This window comes from Cyrtonyx montezumae, unplaced genomic scaffold, assembly GCF_038088225.1.
Source record: "Cyrtonyx montezumae isolate F1298 unplaced genomic scaffold, pur_monq_1.0 scaffold_7, whole genome shotgun sequence".
NCBI classification, from domain to species: domain Eukaryota; kingdom Metazoa; phylum Chordata; class Aves; order Galliformes; family Odontophoridae; genus Cyrtonyx; species Cyrtonyx montezumae.
The window spans coordinates 18470546-18494574 of record NW_027072078.1 but is presented as its reverse complement, the minus strand read 5'-3'; the positions used below and the strand labels follow the sequence as shown (position 1 = coordinate 18494574).

Sequence of the window (24029 nt, the reverse complement as noted above, 5' to 3'; positions counted from 1 at the left end):
ATTTCTCCAGATCTCATATGCTTAACATCTACTAAAATGCTCATTTTTTGCCAAAATCATGGCAACTATATTTCTAGCAGCATTGAACAACCAGAGGGAGAGCTGCAATTGAAGGAAAAGGAATACCTAAGAAATCAATCATATTTGCCAGACAGTTAATTTCACTATAAATAAATAAATCACTGAAGCACCAAATAGAAAAACAGAGAACTATCTTTCCTCTCCACTGCCAAAAAACATTTCCAATTACCATTTCTAGGGAGGAAAAAAAGATCTCAAGCCACAATTTTCCCCAGATTTTGAATTCCAGTATGCTTCTACTTCTATGAACTCTACATGATACTTACTAATTTCAGTGTGCCAAAGCATACTTTGAATAATCTCACTCCAAAATAATTTTATCGTTAAATAAATTAAGTTAGCATAGAATTGATCAATCACTGAATTCTAAATAGTCCTACAGGACATCTATTATATTACCCCTTTTAAATTAGTGAAGAGTTCCAACTTCCAAAACACAATTTCTTGGACTCATATCAAAACTGGTTTGTTGAACAAACTACGCATACATGGAAGCAAAATTAGGACAAAGGATTTTGTAAAAACCAACAACAGTGAACACATTTTTCCACATTCATTAAACACAAACTTGTCACAAGAGCATAATTGCAAAGAAAAATGCAATTTACCTATAACTACATCGTGGCCATCAACCAGGCCTGCAGAGAACAGCTCCTGAGAAACACCATCTGCTGTATCTGTCCAAAAGGTGAAATGAGTAAGAATGAGAATCCACAAAAACAACAAACAGTATCAATCACCTAAAGCAATATAACAAAAATATATTTTAGCTTCAGAACACCCACAGTTGCAGGCTTGAATTCAATGTTTTTTTCATTAGGAGGGAAAAAAAGAAAAGTTTACAATTTTACCAGACAATTAACTTAGCAGCCTCTACACAGCAAAATGATGCGATGATTTTATTCATTACAAATATCATACAGACCTTACCAGGTCACTAGCATTTTTTCTCTATTATTTAACTAGATATTCTTTACATGGTTTAGAAGTTCAGTATTTTCACAACTAGGAAAATAAACTATGCTTTGAAACACCATCCCTACTGCTTCCATCCCCTCTATTGTTCTGCATATCTAGACAGATAAGGATATCAAATTCTCTTGTTTGTTACCAGTGGGGCAAGGAAGTTACAGTCATTACTTTCTTAGAGCTCTGGGCTCAAAATAAGTTTTCTGTATGGTGACCTAGAAGATTCAGAGCTATGGATGGATGTTGACTGCTGTAACTGAATGGCTTAATTCCCAAGTCTCTGTGCCTACTATTTCTTTATTGGATAATTACTGCAAAGAGAATTTGGAAGTATTAGAGGAAGTAGGAAACAGCAGGAACAGCCCTACGTTCCTCTGAAGTATCAACTGCACATGACCTCAGTGCAAAGTATCTGCATGGAGACCATGTTTTGAAGCAGTCAAACACTTGCATAAACTCCTCAAATAAAACACAGATGAAAAATAGTATCACTGAGAGAGTTCCAATTTCTGCAGAAATTTGAGGGTGAAAACACTGGCTGTCTCAGGAACTATAAGGAATAATCCTGTTATACTTCATTATGATATATCCTGTATTCTTCAACCAAGTATGAAGTTTTGCATGGCTTACGTAACTGCTTAGCAAGTATTTCAGTAATTCTTTCAACAGTGACTAACTCAGAATGCTCTGTGCCCAACTAAGTAAAGAGATCTTTCTCATTATTACTCTTCATCAAAACTGATGAGAAATGAAGGCAGACAACAGAATAAACCCACAGAACTAAAGCATATGAAAGATATTATGATTTACAGGGGAAAAAGATACCTGCTACAATTTGGACTTTTTTTTTCTCAGGTGGAAGCCCTGTGTTAAGATTTTTCTAAGTATAGTGTGTATTGACTTCTGAGAAAAATGAAATACATTCACAGCTTAGAAGGTTGCTATGTAACAAGGATGATACCTTTTTTTACAACATATCATCCTCTTGCATATTTTATTGCAGTAATATCTGGTATTCTTCAAATAAAAATAAATTTTATGACTTCTTAAAACTCTTAGCACTGGAAAGCCAATAGAGTTCTAAAAGCATTTAGTAGAATCTTAAGTTTCAGTGCCAGGATTTATTTTTGGTGGTAAGACATAAGCTAGAAATGTAGTCCAACTGTCAATTGAAGGCATTTTAAAAAATGATGTTTACCTCATACTGTTTAACAGTTGTTTTTTTTATTACGCAGGGCAAAGAAGCTCAAATGTTACCACTATCACTGTATATACTTTCATGGCTACTTTATGCCATTTCTTGTGATGCTCCCCAAATGTAAAAAAAGTAATTTTCAAAGCCATAAATATGATGATGCAAGATCTTACATGCCACATAGATCACTTCAGTAAGACGTGAAATTGATAAAGTATACTGTAGAGAAAATCTAATGTACACTGTACGATATGCAACCTGGCCACTAGAATTTACATACATCTGATGCTCTTGTTCAAGTTAAGTCAAATGTAAAGCTCTGCATACTAGAGGACATTACAGAGAGATAGTTAATATTAACCATCAGTAGTAATCAATTTCTGAAAAACCTTTTTTTTGAACAATAAACAGATAATTGAAAGAGTCTTACCTCTGCCTGGAGTAAACTCAAAACGTATATCGTTAAGTTCTTTTCTGGAGTTCCTGAAAGACATTAATTGCATACACTGAACTTTAACAAAGAAAAGTTGAAAATTGTAGTTTGAATGAGCTTTGTAAGTGAATCGCTTTTAAATATGCGAGGAGTACATGGCTTTATGTTCTAATATTACCCCAACTAGAAGGCACATACAAGAAAATTTAAAAAAAGCCGTGTTAATTTTTTTAAAATATAATTAAAAATATATTTTTAAAGTATCATGATTACTGAAAACGTATGCAAATAGTTGCTTAAGCCTAGCCAGAAGATCATTTAGATTTGCAGCTGGATATAGATTTTGGCTACAACAGTCATTGTGTCTGTAGGCCAGGCCCTTGCCTGCTGTTCCCACCCCGATCAAGCAAGTCAGCAATAGCTGCTGAGAATCTCATCTTTTATATTGTCCAAAGGAGATGCCCAATAACTTTTACATCCACCTATCCTACTTAGAATTCCTAAATTCCTCCTATTCCTCACTTAATTACTCATTTTCATGATAATCTCTTGTATTTAATAGTGGAACTGTATGAAATGAGCATAGGTCGAAGCACAAAAAATAACAAACTAGTTTTTTAGTGACAAAAACTCAGGCTTGCTATTTAGCTAATATAAATGGCATTGGCAACCACATTTTTTGCAACATGAAATTTCCTCAACTTGAAAAACACTGCGCTCCCAACACACCCTGACAGGAGGTGCCACCAAATTTTCATGGAAATCTTTTGGTGAAAACCAACAGAAAGGTCTCAAGCTGAAAAATGTCTGGAGAACATAAAGGATAAAATAGAATCCCCTAATAAACATTTTCCTTTTCATCTTCAAGAGACTCTGTCATACTGGTGCTAACAGTTTAGTATAGTCTGAACAGTACATATCACCCATCTCCATCACTTGTTTTTAAAGCTCTCTACTGGAGATCAGATATACACAGAGAAGCTCACTTAAGAGACTGAAAAGCAGTTTTTGATGCACAGCGTCTATAAAGCTGTTTTGAAGTGAATAACTTCATGTATTGACCACCGTCTCTACAAGGAGCTTCTCCATATAAACATATAAAATAAACAGCACAGCATGAAAACCAAAGGCTTTCTGCCTTCATGTTTTCTCCTGAGAGTGCTTTGAACAGTTAAACTCATGACACAGCCATAAGGGACTTACTGCCCTGTTCAAAGAATACCTTTATAATCTCTTATCTCTTGCACATTTTCCACTTCAGTTTTAGTTAATATTTTCTACCATCTACAAAACTTCAGCCTCTTTGCAAAATAGACATCCATCTTGTTTTTGGAAATGGCAATCTGTCTAAGCATAGGGATGAACTAAATGGCTGTAGCTTATTTTTTCCAATGAATAGCTCAATCCACATGAAAAGCTAATATCAACTGAATGCATTTTGCAGTCCATTATTCTTCTCCCCAGCTAGGAGAACTGTAAGCAAGCTCAGATTTCAGCATACCAGGCCATGAAGTCTTGCTGTGGGAAAACTAAATCCAATAGGCAGGCATACCCAGCTGTGCCTTAAGAGCTATTATCACTTGCTAAATACTTACAAAAATATTAGAGTCAAAAACCAGCAACGTGCAGGAAAACAAAAACCAGTGATTGGCAACATAGACAAAAGCAATATAGCAAAGCCTGAAAAATAAGTATGCCACATGCAGCGTTTAAAATGAAGAGTACTCATTTACTGAATATACTGAATGCTTCAAAGCTGAACAAGTTTCAGGTTCCCAAAATTCTACTCTAAAAAGCTATGGGAGTTTAAGTGTGTTAATACAAAGCTGTAGATAATGCAGCTAGGACAGTATAGATTTACTAGGTTCATTTACTTCCGCTGTAAAAATCTCCTGCCGTTATATGGAATGATGTACTAAGTCTATTTTTATTCAACAAAGAATTAGGATGAATCTCAATTTCTCCAGCCCCCACCCTTCCAAAAGCCCTAGATGGCTTTCTGTCTAGAAGAAAGCCACATACGATCCATCTCTAAACTCCCTTTTGGCACACCACTCCCCTCTGCTGAAATTTATCACATCTAATGAGCTTATTAAAATTGCTGCTTTCCAAAAAGGGGAATTCTCACAGAAATTGAGACTACTTCTACAAAATAGAATAAAAAAGCTGTTTTGGCCGAACGTGGGACTAGGCACAGACTTACATAGCCTCTCCCTGCATACACTTTTGAAGAAACAAATCAAAAGAAAAACAACTTTTTTTTTTTTACACTTTCGCAGAACAAAATCAGAAAGTTTTGCTTATTAGCAGCTACATTGAATTGCTCCAGCCTGCATATCTTTTTACACAGCTGAGAAGGACTTCTGTAGATTTAGCATTCTTCCAGACAACTATTTAGAAACTAGTTCATTAAGGCTCTCAGATTGCCTTTTCCCAAGCCACCCATAAAACATTCACCATATAAAAAGGCACTAAGTAATTATGAACTCTCACAAAAATTACCCATTTTCTAACAGATCAACATAGCTACGCAAAACCAGCTGCTCCCAATACAGACTCTTTCCTAAAAGAAAGATGAAAATGGGGTGGTGTATTTTGTTTTTAAATTGCAAAATGTCCCAAATAGAAGTTATGAGTCAAATTTGCTTATTAAACCAAAGCTGAAAATTCAAGGAAATTCATGCCATCCAACTTCATTGTCTCCAATTTTATACTCAACTATTTCAAATCTAGGATGTTGCTGCTTTCTGTTTAATTGTATGCTATCATTCAAGGAAGAAAACAAAGGAAGTCTGTCAAGATTAATTCACTAGAAGCTTGTGTTTTTGCTTATGGTTCCATTACGGTCCAGACATTTATTGATTTCCATAAATTATTGATTCCATTATATATTTATCTACCAAGCAGAAGATGCACTTGATTTCTCCCCTAAAAGCTGCTCATCCTTTCCTCCAGTTTTCAGACTCTTCTCTGGTTCTAGTCAGTCACTGTTACTACAAACTAGTTTGCTAGTTCCCTTGTTACTCTTTGGTGACAACTGTTTGGGCTTGCTGATCTATTTGTATGCAGTTTCCAAGTACCATTTCATTTGTTCATTGGAGCTCTTTTTTTACACTTACATCCATTACAGTCTTATCATGCAGAAGCACACACAGACTTTATTACTACTAAAGAGAAATAGGATTTGAAGAAAGGCACTTGTATCTTCATGATTAATAATTTTATCTTCTTCATCATTTCTTAATGGTCCATAGTTTCTCTGATGGATTTGTGAAAAACAGTTATTTCCATTTAAAAATGCAAATGCAGACCTTTTTGCCACCCCTTCTAACAGCTCTTATTTGCTTCTTGCTCTGTGCCATTACAGACTCATATGCCATGAAGATCGAGGATATCCACGCCCCATCTCTTTTAAAGAGCAGTAAGTTTTAAATAGTTCTTTGCTTTCTAGCACACCACATTTTATTCATTTCCTGTATGTTGTTTTTAACTACACAGTCACTTTCAACAGGAGTTAATTCCAGAGATCTGCTTTAAATAAGAGCAACACCAAAGACAGCCATGTTAAGACATTTTGTTGGCCATCTTCCTTGCTATGTCATTTTAGAAATTAAAATTTCACACCTTCTGAAAGCATATTTTCCTGATGAAAAAAAAATCAGAGTGAAGTTTTAGGTCACTTGATGTACACATAAAGATTGCTAGAGCAGTTTCCTGATTTTCTAGGAAGTAACATTTCATCAAAGAACCTGAAAAAAAAAAACATGGGCCAACTTCATTGCATAGTCCCATCCTGCCCTTTAATTTAGAACAGCCGGTTGTTAGCAGACAACACAAAAGCATTGTTTTAAAAGAAATGATTTGCAGAACAATGTTTATGTTTACCAAGATCAAGATCAATGTAAACAGCTGTTCAGATTGCTATGGTTGCACTGGAAAAATCCTAAGAAGTGAAGAGAGATTTCAGGCATCCACATTTTAAGACACAGACTTAGAAAAAAACTACTTGATAGTCTAATTGCTCCTATAGTCAATTAAATGTTCAGCACGATTGATAGAAGATCCACACTGACAAAATATTGCCTAATATGTGAGATTAAAAAAAACACATTTGTGTAATGATGCTACAGTAAACAGGAGATGTTAAATATATCTTTTGTCCTTCAAAATGTGATGTCAATCATGTATGAGAGATTCAAGAAAACTATACATATTGGAGCTAAAATTAAGTTCTAAATCATGCTACGATAGTTTGATTATGTATCAAGCAGTTTTTCATTCTTTTTTTCTACTTTATTTTCTCCCAAGTTTATCCATTACATCTTTAGTAGAATTATGTTAAAGGTCACCTTCTATATCAGCATCTTCTCTAAACCTCAGGGACAGCGTATTCCTAGATGATACACATGCTACAATAGCTAAGTTTCAGCACATATACAGTCTTCTTTCCTGAAACAATTTTTAAAATTTTAAAACAAGGTAATGTGAAAGAACAATGTGTGCATGGGTGTGTAACAGCACACGTTTTGTCTCTGCATCTCTTGCTGAAAATAAATCACATTTATACAAAATGTAGGTCTCACAGGTGCTCTTCTCCAAAATTATTTGAGCTGCATTAAAACTACTGCTGAAGCAAACCAAGTTACACTTTTTATCAATAAAAAAAACAATTCAGCATAGCTTAGGAAACAAGGGCAAGCAGTTTGGCATTTGCACTCCCTCACTGCAGTTGCCACTGTAATTAAAACGGCAGAAGCATTTAAATGACCTGCTCATTTAGTCTGAAGAGAAAAAAACTAATTCATGTAAAAATGGAGCTGTCTCATCAGTGATAGCTAGGCTGTACATCCTGGACATGTACCCATTTGATCTCCATTATACAACTCTGGGGCAAGGTCTTTGTATGCACAGTGCAAGAAATGCAATTAAAGGAAAAGCCCCAAAGACTATGATTAATAGGCTTTTTTTTTTTTTTTTAAAGAAGAATTCTGTTTCCATGTTTTCCTTTGTTATTCAAACAGAATGGGGAGGGAGGGTGTATTGTTTGGCTCTACCAATTGGTATTCAAATTTAAAAGGTCATCTTCCTTCTCACAACAATTTGTCATTCATTTCTCACTTCCACACGCTTAAGGCACAACTGTTCCTCAAATACAGCAGAACAATAATGGAAGAGGTAATAAAAGGAAGTCTGCTTATTAAGCTAATTTTGTAAATCAGAATTTTAAAGTCCCTACTGGACCATATAAATACAACAGAAAAGAGCATGTACTGTAAAGAAGCATTAGCTTCCTGAGGATTCACCACATGATTACATAAACCCCTTTCTGTTTAACACTGTCATTCTCAGCTACCATTTACTAATCAATATCCAGGTTCCTCCATTACATACCACCACACTCTCAGGTACATTATGCCTCTTTGACACTGTGAATAGAGATGCTTCTTTTCAGCTTATTTCTAATGACTTCAGTAAAGTTCTAGATTAAATGGATAGGAATTTTTGTTAACTTTCAGTAGTAGCAGAACAGATGACTGAAGTCTGCCCCAGCTTCCAGACTACCACCAACGAGAATGGGACTAAAAATCTCCTTATTTCAGGTCCATATCTTACTAATAGTTACCCTTTGGAGTCCATTTAAACTTTACATAAACTTCAGTGGCTTTCAAGAAACTTCTATGAGTTTACAACTTATCCCTGTCCACACACACACTATCAAAAAAGGAAATACAGTTAGAAATTAACAAAAACATTGCCACTATCATTTAACAATGTTTACATGCTCTTACATAAAGAGCAGATCTCAGAAATGAAGCGATATATTTGTTAGCTATTCGATTTCAAGAGGCAGCAATAATAGGGATGGTAAAACACAGCCAAATCATGCTTTCAAGGCTGAAAAGCAGCCAATGCCATAATCAGACACAGTCATTTGATTATTATCCTTTTGGAATGAGACAACAGTTATCTATTAAAAATTCTCCTTGCCACCAACCACACAGAAAAGGGATGGGTTCATCACCATTAGAAGCCATCAAGTGACTTGTATGGGTTGTAACATGATCAGTTCAGGACACGGCCCAATGCTCCAGGGTAGTCAACAACTCCTTCAGCAGAAGAGGACTTTAATATGATTTGAACCATAGTTGACCAGCTTCAAGTTACTTAAAATAAATTATAATGCTGTAATGATGTATTGAATACCAGAGTAAAACTAAGAAAATTTACAAATTCTGTGATAAAATAAAACAAGAAAACTCTAGTAGGCAAAGTAACAAGGCAGGTCTGCAAAAGTGTTTGCAATTTTAGAAGCTGCATATGAACATAGGTCCTTCCTCTGTTTGCAATTTACCTCTGGAAAAGGTAATTTTATTTGTTTTTAAACCTCACTTCTCAATTTTACATTTCTCTGCATAGGTCCTTGCACGTTTAATTTCTGCTTAGTGAAATGACCATTACCAACCTATTTGTGATTAAACAAAGTATTCACTTGCATCATCTTTTTGGATGCTCACACTTCCTATCTGCTCTCAGATAAGCAGAAGGAAACTGCTGTAGGTATCAGTTTATTACTGCAGAGAGGGCAATATTTGTTAAGCTTCTCACTAAAATTATTCATTCATTAAAATAAAAAGTGTTTAGTCAGTTTTTTTAAGCAGTGATAAGTTTTAATTTGTGAAAAGCATCAATACTTTTTAAATGGCTGAAATGCATTGAAGAGCAATTTCCCAAAATCTTGAAAATAATGCTTGCTGTTTAGTGGCACTTTTACCCTAAATTACATTAGGTTTTTAGATTGCGGTCAGATGCAGTGCATCCAAACACAAGCGAAATGAAAACTCATTCATTGAAGCTTGAAAAGTTTGTTGGTCACTGAAAATCAGAAAGAAACTATGCACACACAATAAAAAGACAGAATGAAATATAAAAGTCCTACTGGTTTTTAAATTAGCCTCAGCAGCAGCATCACATGCAATTAATTGCCCACAAAATTTACAACCACAACTGTGCAAATTAAACACTTAATTCCCAGCCATCTAAATATTTAGACATGCAAATCTTGATAACCTCTGTTTGACAAGAAAAACAAAAACAAGATTCTTCGGTTCAATAATAAACAGCTGTAAATATAAACATTTTCATAAAAAACATACCAGTTCTCTATTAGGTGATTGTACATAAGCTAAATGTTAGATGCAGTTGTTAATTGAAACATTTTTCAGTGTTCAATTTTCAATGAAAATACAGCAAGGGATAAAAGCATCCTTAAATTGTGAATAAGAAATGCGCCATTTAACATTTTTAATGAGCAAGCTCTGAAGGAAATAGAGGTAAACATGAAAAACAGAGTCTATAGTTTAATCAAAGGATCCTGCTTACTGATTTCAGTCATGATTTACTCAAGATTAAACAGGTTATTTAAATCAAGTCTCCATACTGTCAAATCAAAATTCACTTCAGTAACCACAGTCCCACAGCAGCCTGAGGGAGGGCAAATGCTCTGGAGGTGATGGCAAATCGTCACATAGGACAGCACTCAATGTTATCAGAGGTGCAGTTGTTTGAAGAATTCTACAAATGGTTTTGTTACTGGTTTAATTTCCAGTCTACAGTGTAGTGCTGCTGTTTTCCACTTGCAAATCCACCACACAGCTGGGAGTTGGTCTGTGGATTTTGAAATACACTGGAGAAAAGAAACCATTCTAAATAAACAAAAATAACGAAGAATGCCTATCCTTGGTGTAGGATATGTATCAGTCCCCCTTCTTACAAACCAAGTGAGAGAAAAAGTTTGAATATCAGAATAGCTAGAAACTGCACCATCAAATAAAAAAAATTGGAAATTTTCAATTACACTGTCAGTTATCCAAGCCTTTCCAAATCTTGTCAGAACATATTCTAGGTTTTGCTTATTTAGATTCCTTTTTCCTAAAAATTAATCTTCATCCTTAAATACTAACCACATCTCTACTAGGTATCTGCAGCCGAGTCCTCTATTTCTGACAGCAGCCAGAGTAGGTACCTAAGAAACACTATAAGGATTTGATTATCACTGTTAGGGATTTGATTTAGTAGTTTAGTGGGTAGGGATGGTGTTAGGAGGACGGTTGGACTAGATGATCTTGTAGGTCCTTTCCAACCTAATGTACCTATGAACCTATAAGAGTAGGACATGGTAGCATTTCCTGCAACTGCTGTCCCAGCCACAAAGCATTTGTCATTCAGGAACTACCTCAGATAGATGTAATTTCTAAGAATTTCAAAGGTCTCGTGAATTTCTCTTCTACATCTTCAGGCAAGGAGTACCAAAGTTTAACTACACTGCATGTGATTTTTTTTACCCTGTTAGCAGCCATTTTTCTCATGTTCCTCCAGTTCCTGCATTGAGAAACCAATCCCATCTCTCAGACTTTGTGCCACAGTGTTCCACACATCATATATTTTTACTATATAAACACAGATACCTCCCTTTTATGGAATTATTCCTCTCCAAGCTTTTGATTATCCCTAATGCTTCCCTCTGAAGTTTGAGATTAGCCCTAACAGGCAAGAATTGATAAGAACCACAAGTACTACACAAGGTACAGGAAAACAGATTTATACAGCGTTGTTAACCAGCTTCATTATTTGAAATAGTTTTCTTAAAAATACACACTGACTATTATCAGTAAATAACATGAACTATCAAAATGCCATTATGTTTAATTCTGCCTTAGCATTTTCTCTGCACGCTATTTTAAATAAGATATGAGATAATATAACTGAACTATCCCACTTACCAGTGCTTCAAGTAAAAAAATTTCCATTTGTGCCTTTTGTTCTTCCTCTGGCTTAATTCATCTGGTGAGCAGGAACTGTATTAAATTAGGTCCTGGGACATTCTAAATTACAGTCAGTAAATTATCTTCCTGTCATAGAAGCTAATTTAACCATCTTAGATTGCTTCAGATAATTTGCAATTCTTAACTATTAACCATTAACAAGTCTCCTAATTTAACATGAAATGTCTGTGTTATTAATCTAAATCGCCAAGTCCTCAGATAGTGACCTTCCCTAATCTGGTGGTTAGACCTGAAATTTCAAAGGTGGTGATATCTCCTTTCTACCATCTCTCCCCAGTTGCAGCAGAGGACTGCCTTCTGCCTCTTTACAGATCTCTTGCCAGGGTCCTCTGCTGAGAGACATGGTATATGTGCAATGTCACAGGAGAGAAAATGGACTGCAGATTTTCATTCTCCCCCAATACCAAATGCCTGTTCCTCTGTGAAGCAGAAGATAAAGAAGCACCAGCATATCAACATAACCACAGTTTAGACAGTTCAGGTCACAGTTATACACCATGGCAACAGACCACACAAAAATTGAGAACCAGCTTCTCCAATTCATTCCAAAATCCAAGCCCTTAATTAAACCAGGACAGAGTCCTTTCACAAGCTTCACTTTGAGTTATCTGAAAAAAACTACTGCTAATTTCACTCCTGCAGAATAATACTCACTGACACAATACTTGAAAAGATGGAAAATAAATTGGAAAAATGCCATCTCCAACTGAAAATGCAAGCGAGGCAGGCATCAGCTGGTCACAATGTGCCTGAAATGCAATTATGTCAAATGAACTCTAACAAGGGAGGATATTTCTTTAAGTTACCCTCACTGAAACAAACACCTTCTAAATTGAAAAGGTATTAAATATAAGGTAAGGGTAGAAAAATCAGATATACAAGTTGGAAATTATCCAGACTAATGGAATTAAATGCCCCAATGCTACAATCACCACTATGTAATTCTTTAAAAATTATCTCAGGCTTCGGATTGTGCTTCTTATCCACCACACAACATTTACACTAAAGAGAGGCTAGTGCTAATTTGGCATTCCCTACTCAATTACTGTTTCAGTCCAACTGCTGCTTTGCAAAAAATGTCAGAACTTGATCATCCAGTGAAAGAATCGCTGAAATGCACTGATTCTTCTGCCAGATTTTCTCCGCTGAGAAGGTCATTTTCAATTTCTGTCTATGCTATTAACTTTCATTGGAACATCATTTTGTATTTTTTCCATAGTATTAATACCATTTAAAGATTTTTCTTTTTTTTGGCCTAGCATAGCCTCATCTTCTTAAAAAGAAAAAATAAGTCAGAGGGGCAGTTCCTTTTTAAGCATCTGTTGAAGGTTGTCCACCTTTTCTCATAAGGCCCTAAATAGTCACACTGTATTTCATCACAAGCTCTCCACAGATAAGATAGCTCCCTAGCCAAAAGCTGTCAGCAATACTACAAGTGCCATCAGTTTACTTCCTCACCATCCCTTAGCTCTTCTTTCCCAAAGGACCCTGGGAAAAATGCATTGTCCCTCACATCCTAGCCCAGGCAGCCTTCATTACACAGAAGGAGTTCATTCACATTCAAGATGCTTGCCTTTTGCTGATGGCATCTTACTCTCTCTTTAGGAAAGCTCTGAGTAGGTAATCAGAAGGAAAGCAGTGACAAGATGAACCTCTAACCTTCCCTTGCTTGAGTCTCCTTCCTCTCACATCTCCTCCACCATCAGTCAAGTAATTTGCCTTGTAAATACCAGTGAAATACATTTTCATCCATATCAGTACTTATTTTTTTTAAACTGCAATTCAAAGCATTCCAAACCAGTGTTCTGAGCTCATCAAGCTGCAGCAGTTTATATAATTTTATTGCCTCAAGCAAATTATTTTAAAAGAAAGCTTCCAACATTTTGGATGATATACTGAGTTCTGAAGTCTTCTCATCTGGCGCATAATGTTCACAATGTTTATCTGAATATCAAGCCATACTTAAAAAGCAACATAATAGCAGCAGGTGAAGCATCAAAGGAAATTGTTTCTATCCACATACTGTAGCTAACTTGCTTCATAACATGTTCCACAACTTATGGTTCATTTTAACAAATCCCATAAAAGTCCTCTGATGTGCTCAAGTCTCTATCAGCTATATGACTTAATGAACAATTCACCAAAAGACATCAACAGTACACTTTAAAGTCTGCACTGGAGGTGGATAAATGTAGAACTCCCTATGAGCGTATTAACTGTTTATAGCATTACAATCCCAAGAGAATATACTGCATGCAAGCCAGCAACCCAAATTTTATCAACTACCCAAAAGCAAAGCTAGCAGTATTTTTACTTTCAGATAGTCACAAATTAAGTTTGCTCAGTAATTATAACGAAGAACACCGTCTAGGGGCCACAGTATCTTTCCCCATATACAGCTACTGTAACTGTAATCTAATTCACCCTGCAATAGTTGTAGGATCAGGACAGCTGGAATGCAGAGGCTAATCAAGGACTGACTGATTATGATTGAGGGCCTCCAGTTTATATCTTATGTTACAGAGAGTTTATTTTCCAGGGTTTTGCTGTCTATTTTTTAATGAAGGAATGCCTCCAGTTACCCTTACAATAATAAAATAAACTAGTTCAATTAGTAGAAAACTTTACAGCTATAGTTCAAGCACTAAAATGCTTAACCTTACTGTATTCTGAAAACAGTGTCTTTGTAGCTCACCACTTATATTACCTGGAGCGGTACAAGCTTGCTAATGTCACTGGGATGCCAGCCTCAAACCCCCTTTGCCCTTCAATTAGCAGAGCAATAAGATTCAAATACTGGGACTCGCTAGGGCTAGAGAAGAAGAATCCTAACCCTATGTCCATCACAGTCACTGCTTTCTAAAACTTTCTCTGTAAATAATCTCCTAAACTAGCACAGCGCAGATACACCAACTCCTAAAAAAAAAAATCTCTGTTCTCTACTTAGGTGCAACACTCACTGGCAGGCCAGGACTACATTAAGGCCAAGTAAGACAAAATTTTAACTGGATACAGTGATACCCTCCCCCAATACATTATACGCCAACTCATATCCTGTTCATATGTTCAGGTTTCCATCAGAAGGAAATCCAGATAAACACTGCAAAGATGTATGATTCAGCCCACCTCCTACCACTGAGGCAGGACATGGCCAGAGCTCACATGGGGCCAGAAATGCGCTCTGCAAAGCATATGCTCCAAAATATAGGTCAGCCTAAATTAGCAAAAATTCACTCTGCAAAATTATCAGATTTTTCTTTTCTCCAAGTAACAGTCAAGAGTGCTCCCAGACCCCAGAAAATATCTACTGTCCATGACTATTTTGTTTAAGGGAAGCTTTTCAGTTCCTAGCACACAAAATGTTTGGAAACCTCAGGTTTCTGTACCTTAAGAGGTACAGAAAGAAAAAGGGAAAGCATAATCCTTGGCATTTGACTGTGCTAAAATGTTTGACCTTTAGATATGCCAACACTGCAGGTAACCGGGTAGAAGCTTATCACTCTACAGGTTTCAGCATCATCTAAAAATGCACGAGCACCTCACTGCTTCTTCCATGTGGTAGTATAAAGTGGTCTGTTTTGTAAATAGTTTCATTTACCTGTGTTCAGCAGACAGATGAAAAAGAATATTGATAGCATAAACTGGGCTGTTACGTAAATAGGACAAGTAAACTGATTCCAAATAATCCTGACGTCTTTTCTCTCCCCACAATAAAATTTATTACTACTTCCTACAGTAAACAACCTTCAGCAGCCAATTCTTTGCAGTTGTCACTAGAAAAGTAGTAAAAAAAAAAAAAAAGGGAGAACAGATTTTGGAACTTGGCAGTCATTTTACATAGAAATTTCTTGTGATTACCAGCAGCTTTTAAAGCCACTTGCTGTGCATTAATCTGCTATTTTTGCTAACATACTGGTCATAATTTTGTAAATATTTCTCTACTTGTCTTTTTATCTTTTTGTTAGCATAGAAATAACATTTACTTTCACTTACACAAGTGATTAGGATGTCTCTGAGTGACTGTAGTTTCTTGTCAACACTAGGAGGATAAAAATGAGTTCTAAAGCAAGTGGCAATAACCTTTTTAACCAAGTTAGCCATTTAGAGAAAATAGCCAAAAACATAGGAAAAGCCATCAAGTTTGCCAATACAAAATACTCCTTATACAAGAATTAAACTGCATAATTAAGCATTATCAATTCTTAGTTTTAAGTGGAATTTCATGAAAGGTGCCTCACACAATGACAACATATAAACTTAAGTCAGACAACATATTTGTATCCATTTTCTAAAATATGTCATTTCTCTACAGTGGCTGATCAAACTTGCCAGTGAAAAACATTCTGAGTAGGCAACTTGTAATACAGCTATGTTTATTTCTGTCAGAAGCTGACTGCTGAAGTGTGAAAGAAACTCATTAAAAATCTCTCACTGTGATCCTGCATTGCAAAAGGAAAAAAGAATGAAAAAACTTAATGAAGGGTACATTTAGCCTGAAGCCACATTCATATTCTGCTTTTCATTTTACTCTATTTCAGTAAGCAATTAAAAGACAGCAATTAGTCACAGAAACACTATTCATATTGGCCATACTGGGAGATTAAAGAGGTTAACACTTATTTTATGTTAATATTATGAAAGTAATGAAGGAAATCAAGAATAATAAAGTCACCTACAAGGAATGTTAAAAATAAATAGAAGAATCTCTTACCTTAATCTCAAGACAAGATTCACTGCGCATGGAACTTCACTATATTCGTCACTAACAGCAGGCTGAGACTATTAAAGAAAAAAGCAAAGCACATTACAATGGATGCCAAAGAAAAAAATCCTGAAATACTTGCCATGCTAGCAGTCCAACGTCAGAGAATATTTCACACATCCCCTTTACTCTCAAAAACCTTTTAAACACTTTTATTAACAGTCTAAAATATAGCTGATACAAGTGAAATTCCCAGATTTAAAGTACAGAGATATAAATGACAAGGCCTCTATTAAAGAGCTGAGCAGGAGAGCTTTTAATCCACCTCAAAACAAAGCTCCAGTAACCTGCTAAATAATTTGCACACAGTGAGAGTAACAAGCTACCATTCCCATTATTTCTGTTCTTAATAAAGTCTTACCTCTACCCATCTGCTAAGAACTAGCAGTGTAGCAGAGCAGGCTTGACAGCTTGGGGAATGTCTTTCACTGAGAAATCATACACGCACCTCTCACACTATCACTCCTACCTCACACTGCATTACTCTGTCCAGTACACATTGATTCGATATCCCAGAGGAAATTCTGGTGTGGAATCCCCAAGGTTTACAAAAACAAAAACAAAACACAACACAGAAGAATGAGGAACAGAGCAGTGGCCCCAAGACATCTCAGTCCTGACTGGCAACTTCTACAGGTACTGAAGCAATGTGTAAACCAGCCCTGACAATGAAATACTGTGGTCATCACAGGAGCCAACAAGATGAAATTTAGCAGGAAGCCATTACTCTTTGTGCAGATTTCTGTGACACTAATAAAAATCAGACTCTCTAAAATCACAGATGAACAGGGAAGTGTCACTCACGCATGGAACAGGCATTTTTAAATAGAAGATCACTTTTGTTGTAAGCCAGTAAACTTATTAAGCCCTTATTTATAGTGTTGATGCTTCTTATGTTCTCAGCATGGAATTTTATTACTCCATTTAATCCATTATGCTGTAGTACCAAACTATTTTACTTCATATGGCATCAAGAATTTTAATTACAAGCTACACATTGTGATATATATACTGAGAATGAAAAATTATTTGAAGATCTTTCAGCTACTCCAGAAGAGCCATTATCACTCTGACAAAAGGCAGCAATTAGTGTGATCCTGTTCAAAAGATTCATTAAAAACAGCCAAATCAGTAATCTTAGCCAGTTCTCTTGGGCAGGAAAATAACATAACTTTGAATTTCCTTTCCATTTTATCCAATGTGTACTCTAATTTCTACAGGCCCAGCTGCATAGAGCTGTATCCTCCTAAGTTTTTGCCATACAAGGCTACAGAATCAAACCAACGCTCTCCCCTCAATTCACATTTTTAACAAGAGAAATTGAAAGAGAAATCCCTTCATGAAAACACTTGGAGAAAAAAAAAAGCAAAAGATACATTTTTACCTCTGTGTTCTCCTCTTCTTTTACTCTTCGTGACTGAAAAATAAATGTGGTGAAACATAAGTTTTATACATTAAAGATCCAGAAATACTAACAATTATGACAGAACATCTTGCAAAGTCTAACTGTCATGACACAAATAAAAGTTACCTTCTCCTGAGAAACAGCAGCTTTGCCCTCCTCACTCTTTTCATCCATTTCATCATCACTCCATTCCCAGTCTCCATCTTCTGTTTTATGGAGGTGACCACTGGAACCTGGCACTCGTCTAACCTACCAAAATATTAAGGGCTCTATATTAAATAGACATTTGAAGTCTTCAACTGTGTCCTGGTTTATCAGCAGCTCTTCATTATTTTTATTCCATAACTTCTTTAATTTTACTGAAGGGTTCCCTGGCACACTTGAATAATATCTGACATCAAGGGTCAGCCATTGTTGAACTAAAAACTTTGAACACTACTAACCCATGCAGAATTCATATAGGAAAAAGGAGGTGAAGGTAGGATACATTTTACAGCTGCTTCAGAGCAAGCTCAAGTAGGTGGCAGCTGCTTACTACAAAATAATTTATTTCAAGGCAGTAATTCAAGGAAGCAGAGGCTATACAAACAAGCGCGTTCTTGAGATAAAGGTCTTTACTTTTTCTGCTATAAAGCTTTCAAACATGTAAGTCATTAAGGATAGTTTAAAAGTAAAAATCTCCTTTTAAATGTAAAGTAGGTGTGTGCAGAGTGAAAAGGTAGGCAGACATGCACCACACTGAACTAACTGGGAAAACATCTGTAGATCAGACACCTCAAAAGCAGCAAAGTCTGAGAATCATATTCTGTTGCCATCTTGCTTTTTCTGAGCCTGACAACATGCTTATTTTCCCAGGATCCTGTTCAACCTACCTGAGCAAAATAAAGGAACATCCAGAAATTCTCACCACGCATTGTCATGAATTAATGAGACTCGTAAAATTGCTAGAAGCACAACACAATAATCAGCAGTCCCAAAGGTGCTTCTCTAATTATTTTACATCACTGAACCAAGATACTAGACATAGTTCATACTGCTCAGTTTCAAACGCTCATACAAGTAAGCTTCCTAGCACTATGAATTTGAAAGGTTTAAAGCATATTATTTTGAATTAAAATAATAATAATAACAAATTACTCAGAAAAACAGTGCTAGCACGAGAAAGAGGAACACTTGGTATTCACAGTTCACAGAAGGAAGAAATAGCACAACAGAAATGGAAAAGCAGCTGCAAGCCAAGAATTACTGGAAAAGACACCTAATAAACTAATTTTGTAACAAAACTGTGATATGAACTAAATGGAATTAGCCCAACACTGTACGTATCCTGTATGTTACTGTGGATATTGCCAAAAACAGCCTAGTTCAAATTGGTTCAAATTTGTTTTCACAGACTCCTGTCTGTTCTGATGTCACGCTCAGCACACTTCAGTGAAAGGATTTAACTTATTCTGATGAGTTTTCCACCACTCTGCTTGCTGGTAGCACAGCTCTCTCTCAAAACAGCAATGAATATGGTTGGTGGCTTTTTGTTTTTTGTTTTTTTAAGAGAAGTCTTTTTTCTGTCTAAAATATTACTGGATTTGTTTTCCAATTTAATAAAACTTACATAAAAAAATAAACTGATACTAACTTTACTCTAAATGCCTCCAATTGCTACAGACCACAGCACGTAGAGACGCAGCATGTGAAAGATGGCATCTGCTTCTAAATTCTATCGCATAGAACTCCGGCAAAATATAGGCAGCATAAAAATAATACAGAACACTAGAATTTTGACCCTCTTGGAAACTGTATGACACAGGTATTAAAGCAATTGAATCAAAAGAAGATTGGGAAGAACAGAGAGAAATAGGTGGCTATTTCTCTACCGGATTTGGAGCAGTGCAAAGTGGAGATGGTTGGCCTTACACTACAAAAGCAAGAGTATGAATGCAGAAACTCTCTGTGAAAACCTTGTACATGCACAAGCAGGTATCTTTGTGTCTCCACCTACACTCTTTACACATGAGATGAAGGAAGAGGGGTAAACCTCAACTAGAGGAAGGTGAAGCTTCCAGTGTCTCAGCACCTTTCCATAGTCATCTGCCTCTGAATCTTACAATTTTGCCCCTTCGCTTTTCTCCCCTGCAGTATCCATGAGAAGCACCCCATTGTATCTCTGTATGTTGCACTTCTCTGTAACTGAAAAAACCATAGGATATTAGGGGAATATCCTACTCTGTCAGTAAGGACAAATTCTGTATTGTCTTCCCTGTTTCTAAAACCAGGCTAATGCACCTCTCTCCTTGCTCCAGTTGCACAATAAATGGGCTCTTACTGTCTGCATGATCACAGATACAAGGGAAGTCAGCAGGTAATTCACATGGTGCTTGCAATTATTGATTGTCCTACAAGGAGCAGTCCTGAAGTGGGCTTCAGTTTAACAGCGTGCACATCTTTCTAACAGCTATATGCTAACTTACAGGAAGATAAGCCACACAAAAAAAAAAAAAACCAAACAAACAAACAAACAAAAAAAAAAACAAGCTTTTTCCAGACAGAATAGAATAATTTACAGATGTTCAGACTACTTGCACTAACAATAATTTCTTCTGCATCCATTTTCAGTTGTTCTGGAAACTTGTTCTAAGTAAAATGATGTTAATGTAGCATAATGATGCTGGCAGAGTCACGGGAAAAAGCTTACTGAAGAAGATGGATTGCATTTCAAGCTTTTAAATAGATTGCCTTTTAATAAGCAATAAACAAATGGCTCAAGGAAAAGAAAGTTACTTCAAAGTAATACTGTGTTAGATTAAATGATTTTCTTGAAAGGTGTCTGAAGGCAGAAGAACAAAAGTCTAGACTTGTACTCCATCCATCAGACTGATTCCCATCAGGACACACATTCAAAGGAAATCATACTTTCTGCTATAGCAAAACACTCAATCTGTTTAGCCTTCAAAAATACCAAGTAGCCATCTATCACACTTCTACTGGTGTGCTTAACACTTGCATTAGTTTGCAAATAAATCTGCACAATTTTTGATAAACAGTGGCTTGGCTCAGTCTCAGTTCTGATAAAAGCAACTAAGATGCAGGGAAGGCAAGTATTCCAGAGCACTTGTTAAAATGCATATAAGTAGTAACATTTCAATGTACTTTCGGAGAATGCTATCATTTTACCATCCTCAACATGCATTTTTAAAGCAACAAAGGAGTAAAATACCACAAAAAATAAAAGAATAAAAATAATAATAAAAAGAATAAAGCATATACTATGCAAACCAAGTTTTTTAGGCTTTGAATATGGGGCAGACAGAGAAGCACCTTACAGGGTGAAAATAAGGCAGCTGAGATAATCTAGTAGTTTGTTACACTGTGTGAATGAACAGTCCTGAGACATTCACCAGAGCTGCATAATCCTACAACTCCTGGCACCTATGTGGCTGCACAATGAGCAGAGTCAAACTATCACTCCTGGAGAAACACTGACTTTTTTTGTTGTTGTTGTTGTTCTTTTTTGAACAAATTTTCTGCAAGATTTGCAAATTGAAATAGCTCTTCTTGATGTCAAATGCCAGAGGATATTTAACCAATGAGGCAGTGAAAGGAAACTGGGATCACCTCAGAATTCTCAAAATTGCCTACTCCAACCCTTTACAGTGAAGTACAGTGTGTTAAAAAAAAAAAAAACCCTCACACTTTCATTTATGCTTTCAGAGCAGAAGAGCCAATCAAAGAATTAGTATGGAGCATGGTTAGCTTGCAACCAAACCAGCCCCAGAATTTAGCTGGTACACACAGTATAGTCTCCACAAGATGAGAAACTGGAATACCATTTTCAGTAGTAGCCCTTATTTGAATGAACTTAAGACAACGGCTCAATATCATATGTGCTAAGAAAGCCCTATAAATTCTCAAAAGTAATAAGAACATACCTATCTATGCAGGTTGCTCTAAAAGTAATGCTTCCTATTTATTCCCACGGTGCCTACAATAGATACAATAAGTACAGCTGAGTTCCTCAGCATAGAAACAGTTGCACCTGCTGACACTGATGTTTGCTGAATACTTAGAGGCTAAACAGTATTAAGTATCTTTCAAGGCTTCCATGGAAATAAAGAGGTGGAATTTATTTCAGAGCAATCTATATATTTTTCTAGATGGCATTCACACAAAGCTTTGTTATCCTAGAATCATCAAGGTTAGAAAAGCCCTCTAAGACCATCGCGTCCAACCACCCACCTACCACAAATATTGGTCACTAAATTGTGTCATTAAGTACTATATCTATTCTCTCCTTAAACACCTCCAGGGACAGTGACTCAATCACTTCCGTGGGCAGCCTGTTCCAATGCCTCACCACTCCTGAGAATAAATTCTTCCTAACATCCAACCTGAATGTCCCTGGCACAATTTGAGGCCACTTCCTCTTGTACTGTCACTAGTCATTTGGGAGAAGTCCATTTCCATTCAATCTAAAAAAATATATATGTATATTTCTGTCTATTGCATACCTAACTATTCTTCAGCAAAATATGTACTGCCTGTAAGGCATTTACATCACGCAATACAACAGCAGAGATCTGAGCGACAGGTGCACATCTGTAGGAAAAAAATTACAGTATGGTCCATCAAGGGAGAGGAGGAAAAGGTCCACCCATTTTCTACTATCAAACTCCAATCCTCTGATAAAACTTAAGATTCTTTCCTTGGGTAATGGGCAGCATAAGCTTCTTTGAAATACTACAGCTTGTAAAAATTAATGAAAAAACACTGCAATTGGACAAAACAGATGTTATTACAAGAGTTTGTGGAGACCTGATGGGCTACATAACACTCAACTGTTATCTGAAATATATAAAATATATAGCTATAGAAAGCTCTATTCACCCACATACAACATATTCACCTGTTCTTTGACAATAACCTCACAGGGTCCACTGCAAGAAGACATGGAAAAACTGGCAGAAACAGCAGCAGGTCTAAAGAGATCACACATACAGGCAGAAATATCAAAGTCAAGAAATTTTCAAATATCAAGGATATTCCTACCCAAATTCACAAACAGTGGGACATGATGAACACCTTGCAGGCCATCTAAAACTCCAGTTAAAGAATCTCTTGTATTTGTGACAGAGTTTGATTCCCAGCTGCTTCTCCACAGAAGTTTTTTCTAAAATGTATGTTGAAGTGCTCTTAGCTAGTTAAAGTGCTACAGAAAACCAGTGCAAATGAACGATGCCAAGTATATACACAATGAAGCATTAATCCCATCTTCTGGAATATCCTGGGAGGGATAAGTAGACTGAAGACAGGACAAAAGGTGTTTTAGTCTCCAAGGTGAGTATGATTTGAAGACCTAACTTGAGTACTGCCTCGAAGTATACCATACAATAATCAACAAAGAAAGTCCATATTTTGTGCTGCATTTATCAGCATTTTCAATGAGATTCAACGATACTTTACCCTTCAGAGATCAGATCAAAATCACCTGATTTTCTTATAAAAATCAAGTATAGCACTTCATTCATATGAACGATCCTAAAAACAATGCAATATATTCTTCATCTGTGTTAAACTCCTATTGTTTGGGGGTGAGAAGGGGAGAAGGTGGGGATGGAGGTACTAAGAATGAATCCAGTTTCTATTACAATTACAAATCCATGAATCAATCTGCTCAAGAGAAGACATCTCTGTAGACCTTCACATGTACGTCAAAAATAATCAGTGGAGTGTAGTTCAACTTCCCAATCACTCATCTTACTGCTGATATTTGCAGAGAAGTTCAGCAGCATGAGAATGGATGTTTGTTTTCAACTGACATCAACCATTGGTACTACAGGTAGTTTGAATTTCTCCATATTCTTCATATTCTCACATTCACATTCAGATTATGTTGTTTTATTGGTTTTTTTTTTTTATTATTTCCTTCTACATCCAGAACTTCAAAAATTAACTTTGTTTCTAGGCTAGCATCATTTAAGTTAGACCTCCTTATGCTATCCTGTAAAAAAACAGTGAAAGATCCCTTATCATTTGATTGGCACAAATCACAATCCATTCCTCAGCAAAGCTTTGGCTCTTTGGACAAGACCAACACTTGTCTGCAACTCTCATTTGTGTAGTAGAATAGGTTTAAGTCATTAATAAATTCTTCCATCACAACTAAGTAGTTGGAACACCTTTCTGAGATTGTGAAGCAGCTGATCTTTCATTCAGTGTGGAAAAAGGGAGTAAGAGAAAGTCTTTCACATGCACAAGTACCAACCAGCCTCAGATAATATACTGCTTTAGTACGTTAATCTCAGTGTGAAAAAAAAAGGTGAATAACCTTAATACCAGTCCTAGCAAGA

General features: G+C 36.2%; 1 protein-coding gene across 1 annotated transcript in view; it reads right to left on the bottom strand.

Annotated features, from left to right (window-relative positions):
* Nucleotides 1–24029, bottom strand: part of STK39 (serine/threonine kinase 39) — an 88686-nt gene that overhangs the window by 17754 nt on the left and 46903 nt on the right. The window contains 5 exon segments of the mRNA XM_065751106.1: nt 690–758; nt 2676–2728; nt 16233–16300; nt 17668–17700; nt 17815–17937. Coding sequence (XP_065607178.1) covers nt 690–758; nt 2676–2728; nt 16233–16300; nt 17668–17700; nt 17815–17937 — 346 coding nt within the window.